Genomic DNA, 13,727 nt, shown 5'->3' on the forward strand with positions numbered 1-13,727 from the left:
CCATTAGGGTCTTTTGACTGTCATGAGGGACCTTGTGGCTGTCATGGAGGTATTATAGCTGTCATATGGTGCATTGTGGTAGTCATGGGTAATTGGGAATGTCATTGGGGGTCACATTGACTGTCATAGGGTGCATTGTGGCAGTTGTAGTGCCCTAGAGTAGAGGTACTCTGAAGTCTGGACATTTGTGGACATTTGCCCGTTTTCCCTATGCAAAGTCATCAACTTACTTTATTTCACTTTAAAGGGTTAATGTCCACTGACCTATACTGTTTAATGCTGTGTAACTGCATTTTATTTATTTTTTGCTATGCTATATCCTGCTCATTTACACTGTATTTGCCTTTCAATGTGGAAGGGGTTAAGAAATACTGTGATATTTTTGGGACTTTCTAGCTAATATTGAGAGGCTAATAATTTTCAGCAGCTACCACAAGGTTTAAAGAAGAGCATATTGTGGAGGAAAAGGGCCGGACTTGTTTACCACCAAAACCAGACAGACTGACCTTGTGACTGTCTGGTTTAGCTCTGTTATGTCTAGAATTTAGTTTTTGTCTGGAAAAACTGCTGTGTCATTGCCATTAAATATCATTGAAGCTCTAATGCAAGTCTATGAGAGACGGAAAGTGTAACATTGTATTTGTTTGTGCTGAGTTTCTCCACTCCACCCCTCCCACTAGAACTGTATATAAGGAAAGCAGTCAGGGCCCTAGTGTTCTGCAGATAGGGATCAGTGCTTAGAAGAGGAGACTCTCCCAGACTATTGAGTGACCAAAAGTAGACGTTGAGATGGGGATACTTCTCCACAAAGCCTGGATCACCAGCCCTGTGACCAACGAGCCAGCTGACTACTGAGCCACACACAGTGGGACTTCAGCCTTTGGCCAAGGTACCAGCCTTCTAAAGAGAAAGAGGGACAGCTAGCTCAGGCCTTTCCTTATCACAGAACTTTCTTCTGCCAGACAGGAGACTGGAGAAGCAAGCCCTATGCCTCGCCTGTATTGTTTTGCACATGAGTTCCTCAAGTAAAGAAGCACACTGGTTACTGCAGACCCTGACTATCTGGACTTATTTCCCATTGGGGTGCACCATGCCTTACCATCCCTTCCAGAGAGCAGCAACACGAGGTGACACCTCGATGGTGTCCAGGGGACCCAGTGTAGCGTTGAGGCCACCCCAAACCCAGCCACTGGACAGTCATGGGACATTGTGGGTGTCATGGAGCAGGGATCTTTAAACATGTGAGTAATAGATAGAGAAACTGGAAAATTGTTGAACTTTTCATTATATGTGGAATAATGTTTTTATTTTGCTGAAAATGGATCATTCCTTTAATTCTGCAGATATCCATCTGATCAGCGCAATAATGACTCCTCCACATAAATCCATCATGAAAAACACTTACCTGCAAGTAGGATTCATCCTCATCTTCAACCCTCAAGAACTTAAACAGGAAATTCTTTGACAAAAGTTTATTGCTAAAATGAATTATTTCTGCGATGTCCTCTTTAGATGAGAGAATGGGGGCAGCCGTTATGGTCAGTAAGTGGCCACAGAGGAATAGATACTTCAAGGAAAGCTCCATCAGTTGTGTCTTGAGTGCTGGATCTCAGCAGCTTTCCTCCAGGTCTCTCCAGGTAGAATGATGGGTGAGGAGGCTGCGGAGGTGTCCCCATCTGGCTGAAGTACAAGGACCTACAAGTGTTCGGGTCAGTAAACACTCATAGATCAGAGCACATATTTCTGAAGACGTGCTGAGTATGGTGAAATGAGCTGCAGGTCCAGGAACCACTCCCTGTACAATCTACTGGAATCATTCCATCAGATAAATCCTCTGTTATATCAGTGAACACAATGTTTGTTCTTCTTTGTGATGTGTGTTTATGCCTTTATATACTTTTATATATTATAGCATGTAAAGGAGAAATCCCCTTCCTTTCCTTTTTTCTTCCTTCAGTCATTCGGTTTTTCTAACTTTTTTGTTAGTCCATCCTTCCATTTTTTACTTTCCTTTTCATTCCTTACTTATTTTACTCCCTCCAAACCTTCCTTCCTCTTCCCTTTCTTCTTTAACTTCTCTCCTTTGTCCTAACCTTTCTTCCTTCCTCCCTCCAAACTTCTTTCCTCTCTCCCTTTGATCCTTCCCTTCCTTCTCCTTCCTTCCTCTAAACCTTCCTTCCTCTCACCCTGTCTTTCCTTTTCCTTCCTCCCTCCCTTCAAACCGTTCTTCCTCTCTCCCTTCCTTTCCTACCTTCCTTTTCCTTCCTCCCTCTAAACCTTTTTTCCTCCCTCCTATCCTTCCTTCCTCTCTCCCTTCCTTCCTCTCTTACTTCCTTTCCTACTTTCCTTTTCCTTCCTCCCATCCTCAAAACTTTCCTTCTACTTTCCTTCCTTCCTTCTTTCACTTTCCTCCAAATTTTCTTTTCTCCCTCCCTCCAAACCTTTCTTCCTTCCTCCCTCCCATCCTTGCTTCTATCCTGTTGCACATATGTAGCAGACCTCCCAAGTGTTCTTCTTTTGGAGGGACAGTCCCTAATTTTGATCCAAGTCCCTCTGTCCCTCTTTTCTCCTTAAAGAGGACCTGTCATCATTTTTTACATAGGATAATTATGGTATTACCTTGTAGGGCGACCTCCACTGATGCCATGGGTGTTTTTTTTTTTTTAAACCCTCCCACCACCGTTCGTCTGCTGTGGTCCCCCGATAGCTTGGCGCGCTGTATTGTAATGAGCTGTAACTTTGCAATGGTGCGGAGACGCAGAGTCTTCTGCTGTGGTCATCTCCTTCTCCCTGGCTGTGAGCGCAATCCAATCAGAGTAGACCGCTCACAGTCAAGGAGAAGGAGCGAGATTGGATCGGATCTGTGTGTTTCCACATGACCTCCTTGTGTGGTGCATACAGAGACCATATGACTTCTGATTTCTTGCCTGCCTCTAAACCGGGCCTCCATGCTCAAAGTCTAGGGGACGAATCGCATCATTCACTGACAGCAACCAGAAATATTGAAATTGCTGAGTAACTGAAGAACTAAGTCAATTAGAAAGATGCAGAATGTTTCATTATACAGGGATGAAGTTTTATTTGCAAAAGACATAAGAGGCCCTTATTAGGGGCCCTAAAGCAGCTGCCACTCCATGGTTCAGTCTCGAGTTGAATCGCAAGCTCGTCATCTTCTCATTATCATTGGCAAAAAAAGTAACACCTGTTTACCCCGAAATACATAGATAGTTACAATTCTTAACAGTAAAGCATCAGAGTAAATATGTAAACCTACCACCCCCAACATGTCAGCACATGCTGGGAGCTGTAGTGCTAGATGGCTTATGAGAAGGTTCTCAGAAGACCATGGAGGAGATCATCTCCCCGAGTCTTTTGAGCTTGTTTTGGGATTCAAAAAGTCGAATATGCAGTGGAGGCAGGAGAAGACGGCGTGGCTGCTGACAGAATCCTTCTCAATCTGCATGAAGCTGCTTTCTGCTTTCTTCCTGTCGTTTCTTAAGTCTTTGAAGATGTGATGATTTCTGGCAGTCTCGGACTTCGTGTTTTCTTCGCCCTGTAAGGTATCATTCAGTAGAGAGAAGGAGAGAGTTCTGCGATCAGACGTCAGTGCTCTGAGACCGCGGGACAAATTTACATTAACTAAAGTGTTTGCGCTTGTTTTTAGTTGAAAAGAATGCTATTTTAGACAGTCGTATTTTTTAGTCGTATTTTTTTAGTCGTATTTACTACTGATATTGCGCCAGTTTTGGAGACTTTTCAGCCTTGTTCGACTATTTAGATTTTTTTTTATTAATTCAGAAGTTTTTGCGACTTTTTTTCTGACCTATTTACGTACGTGCACTTTTTTTTACTCCTTAAATTGTCGCAAAAACAATCTAATTTCTGCTCCGCTCCAGGGCTGGCGTAACTTTCAGTGGTGAAGTGAAATTTGTTAGTATTAAAAGTCGCACTTTCTGGGAGACGTGACTTTTCTCCACGAAGATGCGACCAGTCTTTAGAGATGAACAAAATTTTGAAAAATTCGATTTGGCTGCATCGCCAATATTCGATAAGAAATTCGATTTGTTACAAATAACCTTGTCACAAATCACTTTCCATTGTATGGAGCGGGCGCAATGATGGGGAACGGAGATTGCACCTTCCCCGCCCCCGGTCATTTATTTAACCCCTCAGAGGCCGCGTTCAACGCTGATGAAGGCATCCGTGACTCACATTCAGCCTTTCAGGGGTTAATCAATAGTTAAAAAAATACTCACCTCATCCACTTGCTCGCGGAGAGGCCATCCACTCCCGTCTTGATTGAAGAAAAGCCACCAAAGGACCTTTGGTGGGTTCTCTTCAATCAAGATGGAAGCGGACGGCCTCTCCACGAGCAAGTGGATAAGGGGAGTATTTTTTTTTAGCCACCATTTTAGGAAAAAGTGATTTGTCACCAAGAAGCCCAAGGAAATTTGACTTTGTGACGAAACGAAGTCCACTTTGGATACTTCAATTAGCTGAACACTACCAGTCTTAGTGAATATGAACCTGTCATACTGAAAATCAACCACCAGATGTCAGACTAATAAAAATACGCCGAGTCTAATTAATCAATGGCTGTGCAACTTGTAATAAATAATCGTCAAAAGAAAGACAGACGAATGAAATACACGGTCTAATTTTATGGCCAAAAATAGGTGAGCTTAATAAATTTGCCCCATTGCCTGCTGCCCGATACTGCCTGCTGCCACAATGATAGCGGTCATTTACTATGCGTGTCACGCCACTTTTTTGTTGGGTACTATCTCTTCCTGGGAAGAGAGCACCTTACTTAGCGTGAGGAGACTTAGGCCATACAAACGTCTCTGGAATTCTGGGAAGAAAGTATGCAAATGAGCTCTTAACAAGCTCTGCCTCTTCTGGTGGCATTAAAAAAGTTGCAAGACACCGTTTTGCTACTTTTTAATACTTCACAACAATATTTTGTCACATGGGCGTTTTTGCACCGTGCTCACCTCTTGGAAGTTGCAGGGGCCGGGGCCATCAGTTCAGCCCTGTCTGGAAATAGGTGTAAAAGAGAAATAAAAACTACTCCAGTCAGGAGCTATCAGTCAGGGGCTATCAGTGAGGAAGTATCAGTCTGGTTGCTATCAGTCTGGTTGCTATCAGTCAGAGGCCGTTGTAGTTTTACACTAGGTGCACAGACTGCTGGAGTTGTGCCTAATTTATCATGAGACGCCGTTTTTTTCCCTAGTATTAAAAGACAAGAAAATCGATATCTATAGGTATTGCCGTAATTGTACTGACCTGGAGAATGACGAGCACCAGTTAGTTGTACTGCACAGGGAGCGCCGCAAAAACAAAACCCATAGAACTCTTCCCACTACATTGTTTTCCATATTAAATAGTGGAATTAGAAAGTACAACTTGTCCCGCAAAAAACAAGCCCTCATACAGCTATGGGAGTGGAGAAACGAGAAAGCTATGGCTCTGGGAAGGGAGCGGAAAATCGCTTCGTTAACCCCTCCAACTCATCTCATCACTATTAACCCCTCCACTTCATCTGATCACTATTAACCCCATCACCTAATCTGAGCACTATTAACCCCCTCCACCTCATCTGATCTCTATTAACCCCCTCTACCTCGTCTGATCTCTATTAACCCCCTCCACCTCGTCTGATCTCTATTAACCCCCTCCACCTCATCTGATCTCTATTAACCCCCTCCACCTCATCTGATCTCTATTAACCCCCTCCACCTCATCTGATCTCTATTAACCCCCTCCACCTCATCTGATCTCTATTAACCCCCTCCACCTCGTCTGATCACTATTAACCCCCTCCACCTCGTCTGATCACTATTAACCCCCTCCACCTCGTCTGATCACTATTAACCCCCTCCACCTCGTCTGATCTCTATTAACCCCCTCCACCTCGTCTGATCTCTATTAACCCCCTCCACCTCGTCTGATCTCTATTAACCCCCTCCACCTCATCTGATCTCTATTAACCCCCTCCACCTCATCTGATCTCTATTAACCCCCTCCACCTCATCTGATCTCTATTAACCCCCTCCACCTCATCTGATCACTATTAACCCCCTCCACCTCATCTGATCACTATTAACCCCCTCCACCTCATCTGATCTCTATTAACCCCCTCCACCTCATCTGATCTCTATTAACCCCCTCCACCTCATCTGATCACTATTAACCCCCTCCACCTCATCTGATTACCATTAACCCCTGCACCTCATCTGATCACTATTAACCCCTCCACTTAATCTGATCACTATTAACCCCTCCACCTCATCTCATCACCATTAACCCCATCACCTAATCTGATTACCATTAACCCCTCCACCTCATTCAATCACTATTAACTCCTTTCTTTTCAGTGTCCTCATTTTGGTCAGGAGATGGAGAAGGACAATAAACCTACCGCAATGTCTATAGTCTGGCATCTGACTTCAAGACGTCTTCCTTCGGGTTTTGATGCCGTGCATCTTTTCACAACCTGTAAGACGAAATATACATTTTGACACCAATGATTGGGGTAAATCCGTACGAATATTCATCCCACATGGCCACTTACTCCGTCCTCCTTGAAGGGACATTTTCCATCTTTTTCGGCTGACTTCACGCAGACGGTCTCCTTGATGATGAATTTGTCACGCAGATTGTCCTGAGGAAAGACAATACACGTTACCCTCTTCATAATCACAATTTTTAACCCCTTCCAGGTGGGCAGGGCGCGGTCGCGCAGGTGATAGTCTTCTAGGTTACATATTAATTTTAATACTATTGCACGCTGGGCGCTGTTCTCTGAGCGTTGGAGCCGGACTGGAATTTTCTGCATTACGAAATCCCCAAAGGCCCACCAGTGCCTATGAAAGTGACCACTCCATGTGCAGATAGCGGGGGCGTTCCTGCTCCGTCTTATGCCCTCCCTTGAAGTTTTTTCCACGTGTGATGATGGAGCCGCACCCGGAGCAGCTGTAGATTTCTGCACCGCAGGAATGTGAGACTTTTCTTCAGACAATGCTGAGGAATGAAGAAACTCCGACATCTCCGGAATACACTCTGCACCAACAGACATGTCGGATTACCAGACCTCCCGGACCATCGGACTGAGCTCACATTGTAAATGACCCCCCCCCCTTTCCCTTGTGCCTGCTGAGCTGCAGATAGGACAAACTGGGGGAGTCCTGACATATCGTGTGACCCCGTCCTGGGAACATCACTACTGTGTGGGGGCTCTAAGGGGGTATCTTTACTGTTTGGGGAGCATTAAGGGGTCATTATTCCTCTGACGGGTCACAAAGGAGGCATCATTACTGTGTAGGGGCACTTTTACGGATTGGAGGATATGTAATACTGGGGGCACAAAGGAGGCTAAGTAAGAGTGGGCGTGTACAGAGAAGAACTGGGCGGGGTTGGAAGTGTAGAATGTCAATACAAATAACAATACAATTGTTACAATGTCAGCACAGTGCACCACAGCTGCAACTTAACCCCTGCAGTCAATAGCAACCTCAACATCTAAGTGGTTAAGAGCGCCCCACCCCCAATAATAAATGAATATAAAAAATAAATAATAAATGAATATAAAAACTGATAAACCCTTTTTTCATTTAAAACTTTTTTTTACTCTGTTTACAAAATATACAATGCAACAACCCATTCAATAAATGTAACAGATTATTTAGTTACACTGCACAATGAATAGCATAAATATAGTGGATTTGCTGTCCCCCCCCCCCCAAAAAAAATAAAAATAAATAAAAAATACAAGTAGTATGTGTTGTGTGCCCAAAAATAGTACCAATAAAAACCACAACTCGTCCCAGAAAAAAATAATCGCCCCTACTACTACATCAGATCAAATGAAATAGTCACGGTCATTAGAGGGTTAATCAGTTTACAATGCCAGGTGTCGGCCTCAGTGTATTTGGCCTCATGCACACGACCGTTGTTTTGGTCCACATCCGTGTACTGTCCGCATCCGTTGCTCCGTTCCGGATGCAGTTATATCAATGGCTGTCCGTGCCGTTCCGCAAAATGCGAAACACACACGGAAGCCATCCGTGTTTTTCCGATCCGCAATTTGCAGACCGCAAAACACACAACGGTCGTGTGCATGAGGCCTTACACGGATCTGTATATGTATATAGGACACAGAGAGGACAACTTACGTATACAGCACATACCTGGAGTATTCCAAAGAGAAATCCTGCGCTGCTCAGACCCTCATTATACACGTCTAGAGCGTCGTCCAGGGTCCACTGCGGGGGGCTGCTGTGCGGTACGGGGGCAGAATACAGAAATGCTGCCAGCCCCAGCGCCAGACACATTTGAAAAAAACTCTTCATTCTCCAGAATAAACCGAAAAATTTCTTCACAGTCTGGAGTACTCCCTGGTGTCCCAGTCCCCAACTATGTGTATCTAATCCTAGACTATCCCTATTATCCTTACCTACGTGCACTTGGGTGTATCTAACCCTGCAGTCTGCAGTTCCTCCTCTGCAATGTGCAATGTCTGTGGTATCTAATTCTGGATCATTCCTCCTTTCCTCCACTCTAAGCCGTGTAGTGTATCTAAGCCTTTGCTACCCAGTGTACTCCTGCACTGTTCTCTGTGTGATGGTACTAAGTCTAGACTGTCCTCAATGTGATGGTCCTCAGCCTGCACTGTCCTCAATGTGATGGTCCTCAGTTTAGACCGTCCTCAATGTAATGGTCCTCGGTCTGCACTGCCCTCAGTGTGATAGTCCTGAGCCTGCACTGTCCTCTGTGATGGTCCTCGGCCTGGACAGTCCTCAGCCTGCACTGTCCTCTGTGATGGTCCTCGGCCTGGACTGTCCTCAGCTTGAACTGTCCTTTCTTTGATGGTCCTCAGCCTGCACTGCCCTCAATGTGATGGTCCTCAGCCTGCACTGCCCTCAATGTGATGGTCCTCACCCTGCTCTGTCCTCACGGTGATGGTCTTCAGCCTGCTCTGTCCTCACTGTGATGGTCTTCAGCCTTGTTCTGTCCTCACTGTGATGGTCTTCAGCCTTGTTCTGTCCTCACTGTGATGGTCTTCAGCCTGCTCTGTCCTCTCTGTGATGGTCTTCAGCCTGCACTGTCCTCTCTGTGATGGTCTTCAGCCTGCACTGTCCTCAGTGTGGTGGCACATCACCCGGACTGTCCTTCTGTCTGTAGGGTTGTGTATACAGCGCTCAGCTTTATATATTGCTTAATTGCACAATAACACAAGATGCTTCTTATTATCAGTCTGGGGACAAGTTCTAGAGAGTGACGAGGAAATATTTAATGAGGAAGGATCCAACGACAGGAAATGTTGACTTTATCACAATGAGGCTGTCAGATTATAATCTACAAATTATGTTCCATCATGACGGATCAGCAAATCTGTCCAAGGAAGAAATTCAGGAAAAATTTCCAAAAAACTGGTCTTAAGGTCAGAGAAAGACAAGACAATGAAGTGTGCAGAAAAGAGGCCGATCGCGTGGAGAAAGGGGGTCTGCCTCTAGTGGTCCTATCACTCTCCAGGGGAACTGTTAGCAAGTAATGGACATGGAAAGTGTGTAAAGGGTGAATAAATCCTGCACCATAATTATGGGCTCATCTTAGTCTTTGCTGTGGGGCCCCTGTAAGAAGTCATGCCCTCAGCAAGGGTCCTGTATTGGGAATAGTCCGTAGGCAGTAGTGAGCACCCTATGCAGGGGGATGAGGATTATTATCTTCCTACCTGCCCTGACTAATAGGGGGTAAGAAGTGAAGAAGAGAACTGTGATTCAGTGGCGTGCCTAGGGTGTTTGTCACCGGGGGTGGGTCCTTTCTATCCCCCCACCCCCCCCCCCCCCCCAATACTTGACCACATACCTCTTACATCCAGGGACATCTTCTGTCATGTAGACCTTCTCTTTACTCTTCTCCTCCGTTAGACCCTGACCGTCTCAGAGTTTGTAACACAGACACGTTAGATTTCTCAGTTTTTCCATCAACCTCCCCATCCTGTGCCCGTTGTGCCCCCCAATGTCCCAGGTACTATACTGCTGAAAAAATTGTTACCCTAACAGACATAATTGGGGTCATTTATCAAACTGGTGTAAAGTAGAACTGGATTTCCAAAAGAGCTGTCAAATATGAAAGGTGGAATCTGATTGGCTGCTCTGGGCGACTAAGCCAGTTCTACTTTACACCAGTTTGATAAATTACCCCAAATGTCCCTATAGTGTCCACAGCAGCTATAATGCCCCCTAGAGACCCCCAATAATAATAACACTGTATATTGTGCTCCAGGTAATAATCCCTGTATAGTGTCCCCAGAAATAATAAAATTGCCCCTACAGTGCCTCCCCAATAACAACGCCCACCCCACACTGCCCCCATATAGTAATTTCCCCCACACTGCCCCATGTAGTAATTTCCCCCACACTGCCCCATGTAGTAATTTCCCCCACACTGCCCCATATAGTAATTTCCCCCACACTGCCCCCATATAGTAATTTCCCCCACGCTGCCCCATATAGTAATTTCCCCCACGCTGCCCCATATAGTAATTTCCCCCACACTGCCCCCATATAGTAATATCCCCCACACTGCTCCATGTAGTAATTTCCCCCACACTGCCCCATGTAGTAATTTCCCCCACACTGCCCCATGTAGTAATTTCCCCCACACTGCCCCATGTAGTAATTTCCCCCACAGTGCCCCATTTAGTAATTTCCCCCACACTGCCCCATGTAGTAATTTCCCCCACACTGCCCCATGTAGTAATTTCCCCCACACTGCCCCCATATAGTAATTTCCCCCACACTGCCCCATGTAGTAATTTCCCCCACACTGCCCCATGTAGTAATTTCCCCCACACTGCCCCATGTAGTAATTTCCCCCACACTGCCCCATATAGTAATTTCCCCCACACTGCCCCATATAGTAATTTCCCCCACACTGCCCCATGTAGTAATTTCCCCCACACTGCCCCATGTAGTAATTTCCCCCACACTGCCCCATGTAGTAATTTCCCCCACACTGCCCCATATAGTAATTTCCCCCACACTGCCCCATATAGTAATTTCCCCCACACTGCCCCATATAGTAATTTCCCCCACACTGCCCCATATAGTAATTTCCCCCACACTGCCCCATATAGTAATTTCCCCCACACTGCCCCATATAGTAATTTCCCCCACACTGCCCCATATAGTAATTTCCCCCACACTGCCCCATATAGTAATTTCCCCCACACTGCCCCATATAGTAATTTCCCCCACACTGCCCCATGTAGTAATTTCCCCCACACTGCCCCCATACAGTAATTCCCCCACACTGCCCCATATGGTAATTTCCCCCACACTGCCCCATATAGTAATTTCCCCCACACTGCCCCCATATAGTAATTTCCCCCACACTGCCCCCATATAGTAATTTCCCCCACACTGCCCCATATAGTAATTTCCCCCACACTGCCCCATATAGTAATTTCCCCCACACTGCCCCATATAGTAATTTCCCCCACACTGCCCCATATTGTAATTTCCCCCACACTGCCCCATATAGTAATTTCCCCCACACTGCCCCATATAGTAATTTCCCCCACACTGCCCCATATAGTTTTTGCCCCCTCATAGTATTCCCTAATCCCTTCCATAATTTTTGCCCCCACATAGTAATCCCTCCCATAATTCACACACAGTTTCCCATCATAATGTTCCCCCCCCCACGTCCTCCTGTGTCCCCCAAAGTTGGCACATAAAAATAAAAAATAAAAAAAGAGAGGAAAAAAACAAAAAGCTAAATACTCACCTATGTCCAGGAGCTTGCTCGCAGAGGAAGGTGCGCACACTTCACTGTGCTGCTGTGTCCTGGCACATGCCTGCGCCGGGATTTCACTACCGCATAGCCCTCAGGCCTACTAGGCCTGAAGCCTATGGGGGTTATTGGTGGTGGGGTAGGCAGGAAACTATGCGCTCCCGTGCCCCGCTGCAGTATGCGGGCGTCAGCGCTCCAGCACCCCCGTGAGAGTCGGCACCCGGGGCGGAACGCCCCCCCCACCCCCAGGCACGCCAGAGCGGAGGACACAATACTGTACATAAGGCACATGCAGAGATAATGTCCCATCATATGGACTCCATGTTGTAGTGATTGCGGATTTATTAATCCACCATGGAGCAGACATTATGAATAGTGTTGAGCAAATCGGACTCCACAAGGTTGAATTTGACCCGAATTTCATCGTACTTCATGGTAACTAATCGATTTTCCCTAAATGGCGGTAAAAAAAAATAAATCATACCTACCTCATCCGTTTTAGCGCAAAGAGCCACCATCTTGATTGATGATCCCACGCAAAATACCGTGCGCAATGACGTCACCACGCCAGTCGATGTGATTACATCATCACGGGCCGCACAAGATTTCGCATTAGATCTTCAGTCAAGTTGGCCGCGCGATCAAATGGATGAGGTAAGTATGATTTTATAAATTCTTTGTAAGTTTTACGCTGTAATATTGCTGTTAGATGCAGCAATCATCTATGAACGCAGCATCTGAGAGGTTCAATGACTGAGAGCGCCACGCAACCGCAGCTCCCGGTCATTAAACCCGCTACTTACAAAGAAATGCGCTTTGTGATGAAGTAATTCATTACAAAGTGAATTTTTGGGTAAAACTCTGCGAAGCAGCCGGATCAAATCTTTTCAATACTTCGCTCATCTCTAATAATGAACGCTGATTGGCGTGATGTCCTGCCCATCCTCCGCAGCCTTACTTAGACACTTACATGTAATCTCAAGGACTGGAGAGAAGGTAAACATTGCGGTAGAGACGGATTATCTGCGGGTTTATCTGGACGTTATGTAACGCTCAGGAATTGGCTCAGTGTCAAATTCTGCTGGTGGAAAAGAAAACAATGTATCTATGTCTATGAGATCCTTTACTCAATACTTTAACATCGCATATGAAGGGATAATGTGAGCCCGCTCAGCAGCCAGTGCACTGTACTCTGGGCTAGTCACTAGCTATACTGTAGATATACAGTTGCAAGAAAAAGTATGTGAACCCTTTGGAATGATCTGGGTTTCTGCACAAATTGGTCATAAAATGTGATCTGATCTTCATCTAAGTCACAACAATAGACAATCACAGTCTGCTTAACTAATAACACACAAAGAGTTAAATGTTACCATGTTTTTATTGAACACTCCGTGTAAACATTCACAGTGCAGGTGGAAAAAGTATGTGAACCCCTAGACCAGGGATGGCCAACCTGAGGCTCTCCAGATGTTGCAAAACTACAACTCCCAGCATGCCCAGACTGCCAACAGCTATCAGCCTACAGCAGGGCAAGGTGGGAATTGTAGTTTTACAACATCTGGAGGGCAACAGGTTGACCATGCCTGCCCTAGACTAATGACATCTCCAAGAGCTAATTGGAGTGAGGTGTCAGCCACCTGGAGTCCAATCAATGAGATGAGATTGGAGGTGTTGGTTACAGCTGCCCTATAAAAAACACACACCAGTTCTGGGTTTGCTTTTCACAAGAAGCATTGCCTGATGTGAATGATGCCTCGCACAAAAGAGCTCTCAGAAGACCTACGATTAAGAATTGTTGACTTGCATAAAGCTGGAAAGGGTTATAAAAGTATCTCCAAAAGCCTTGCTGTTCATCAGTCCACGGTAAGACAAATTGTCTATAAATGGAGAAAGTTCAGCACTGCTGCTACTCTCCCTAGGAGTGG

General features: G+C 45.6%; 2 protein-coding genes across 4 annotated transcripts in view; both read right to left on the minus strand.

Moving 5' to 3' along the window:
- The window catches only part of LOC122938950 (cathelicidin-4-like), a 75,383-nt gene extending 73,588 nt beyond the window's left edge, over positions 1–1,795 (minus strand). The window contains exon 1 of one of the 2 annotated variants that reach the window (XM_044294836.1): positions 1,406–1,790. In XM_044294836.1, coding sequence (XP_044150771.1) covers positions 1,406–1,585 — 180 coding nt within the window. In that variant the 5' untranslated portion in view covers positions 1,586–1,790. Of the gene's footprint in view, positions 1–1,405 lie in introns of both variants that reach the window. The other variant, XM_044294837.1, reaches the window with a different exon arrangement.
- A 1,259-nt stretch (positions 1,796–3,054) lies between these two features.
- Positions 3,055–9,246, minus strand: LOC122938340. 2 transcript variants are annotated; one of them, XM_044293791.1, is made up of 4 exons: positions 8,190–9,246; positions 6,575–6,664; positions 6,422–6,496; positions 3,055–3,553 (listed from the first exon to the last, which is right to left on the minus strand). In XM_044293791.1, the coding sequence occupies exons 1-4, from the start codon at positions 8,349–8,351 to the stop codon at positions 3,356–3,358; spliced, it is 525 nt and encodes a 174-aa protein (XP_044149726.1). In that variant the 5' UTR covers positions 8,352–9,246; the 3' UTR covers positions 3,055–3,355. The 2 variants fall into 2 exon arrangements, with proteins under 2 accessions (XP_044149726.1, XP_044149725.1); XM_044293790.1 differs by lacking the exon at positions 8,190–9,246 and adding an exon at positions 6,782–7,093.
- Between the last annotated feature and the right edge of the window lie 4,481 nt (positions 9,247–13,727).

The sequence above is a fragment of the Bufo gargarizans genome, chromosome 5 (genome assembly GCF_014858855.1).
Source record: "Bufo gargarizans isolate SCDJY-AF-19 chromosome 5, ASM1485885v1, whole genome shotgun sequence".
In the NCBI taxonomy this organism is placed as follows: Eukaryota; Metazoa; Chordata; class Amphibia; order Anura; family Bufonidae; genus Bufo; species Bufo gargarizans.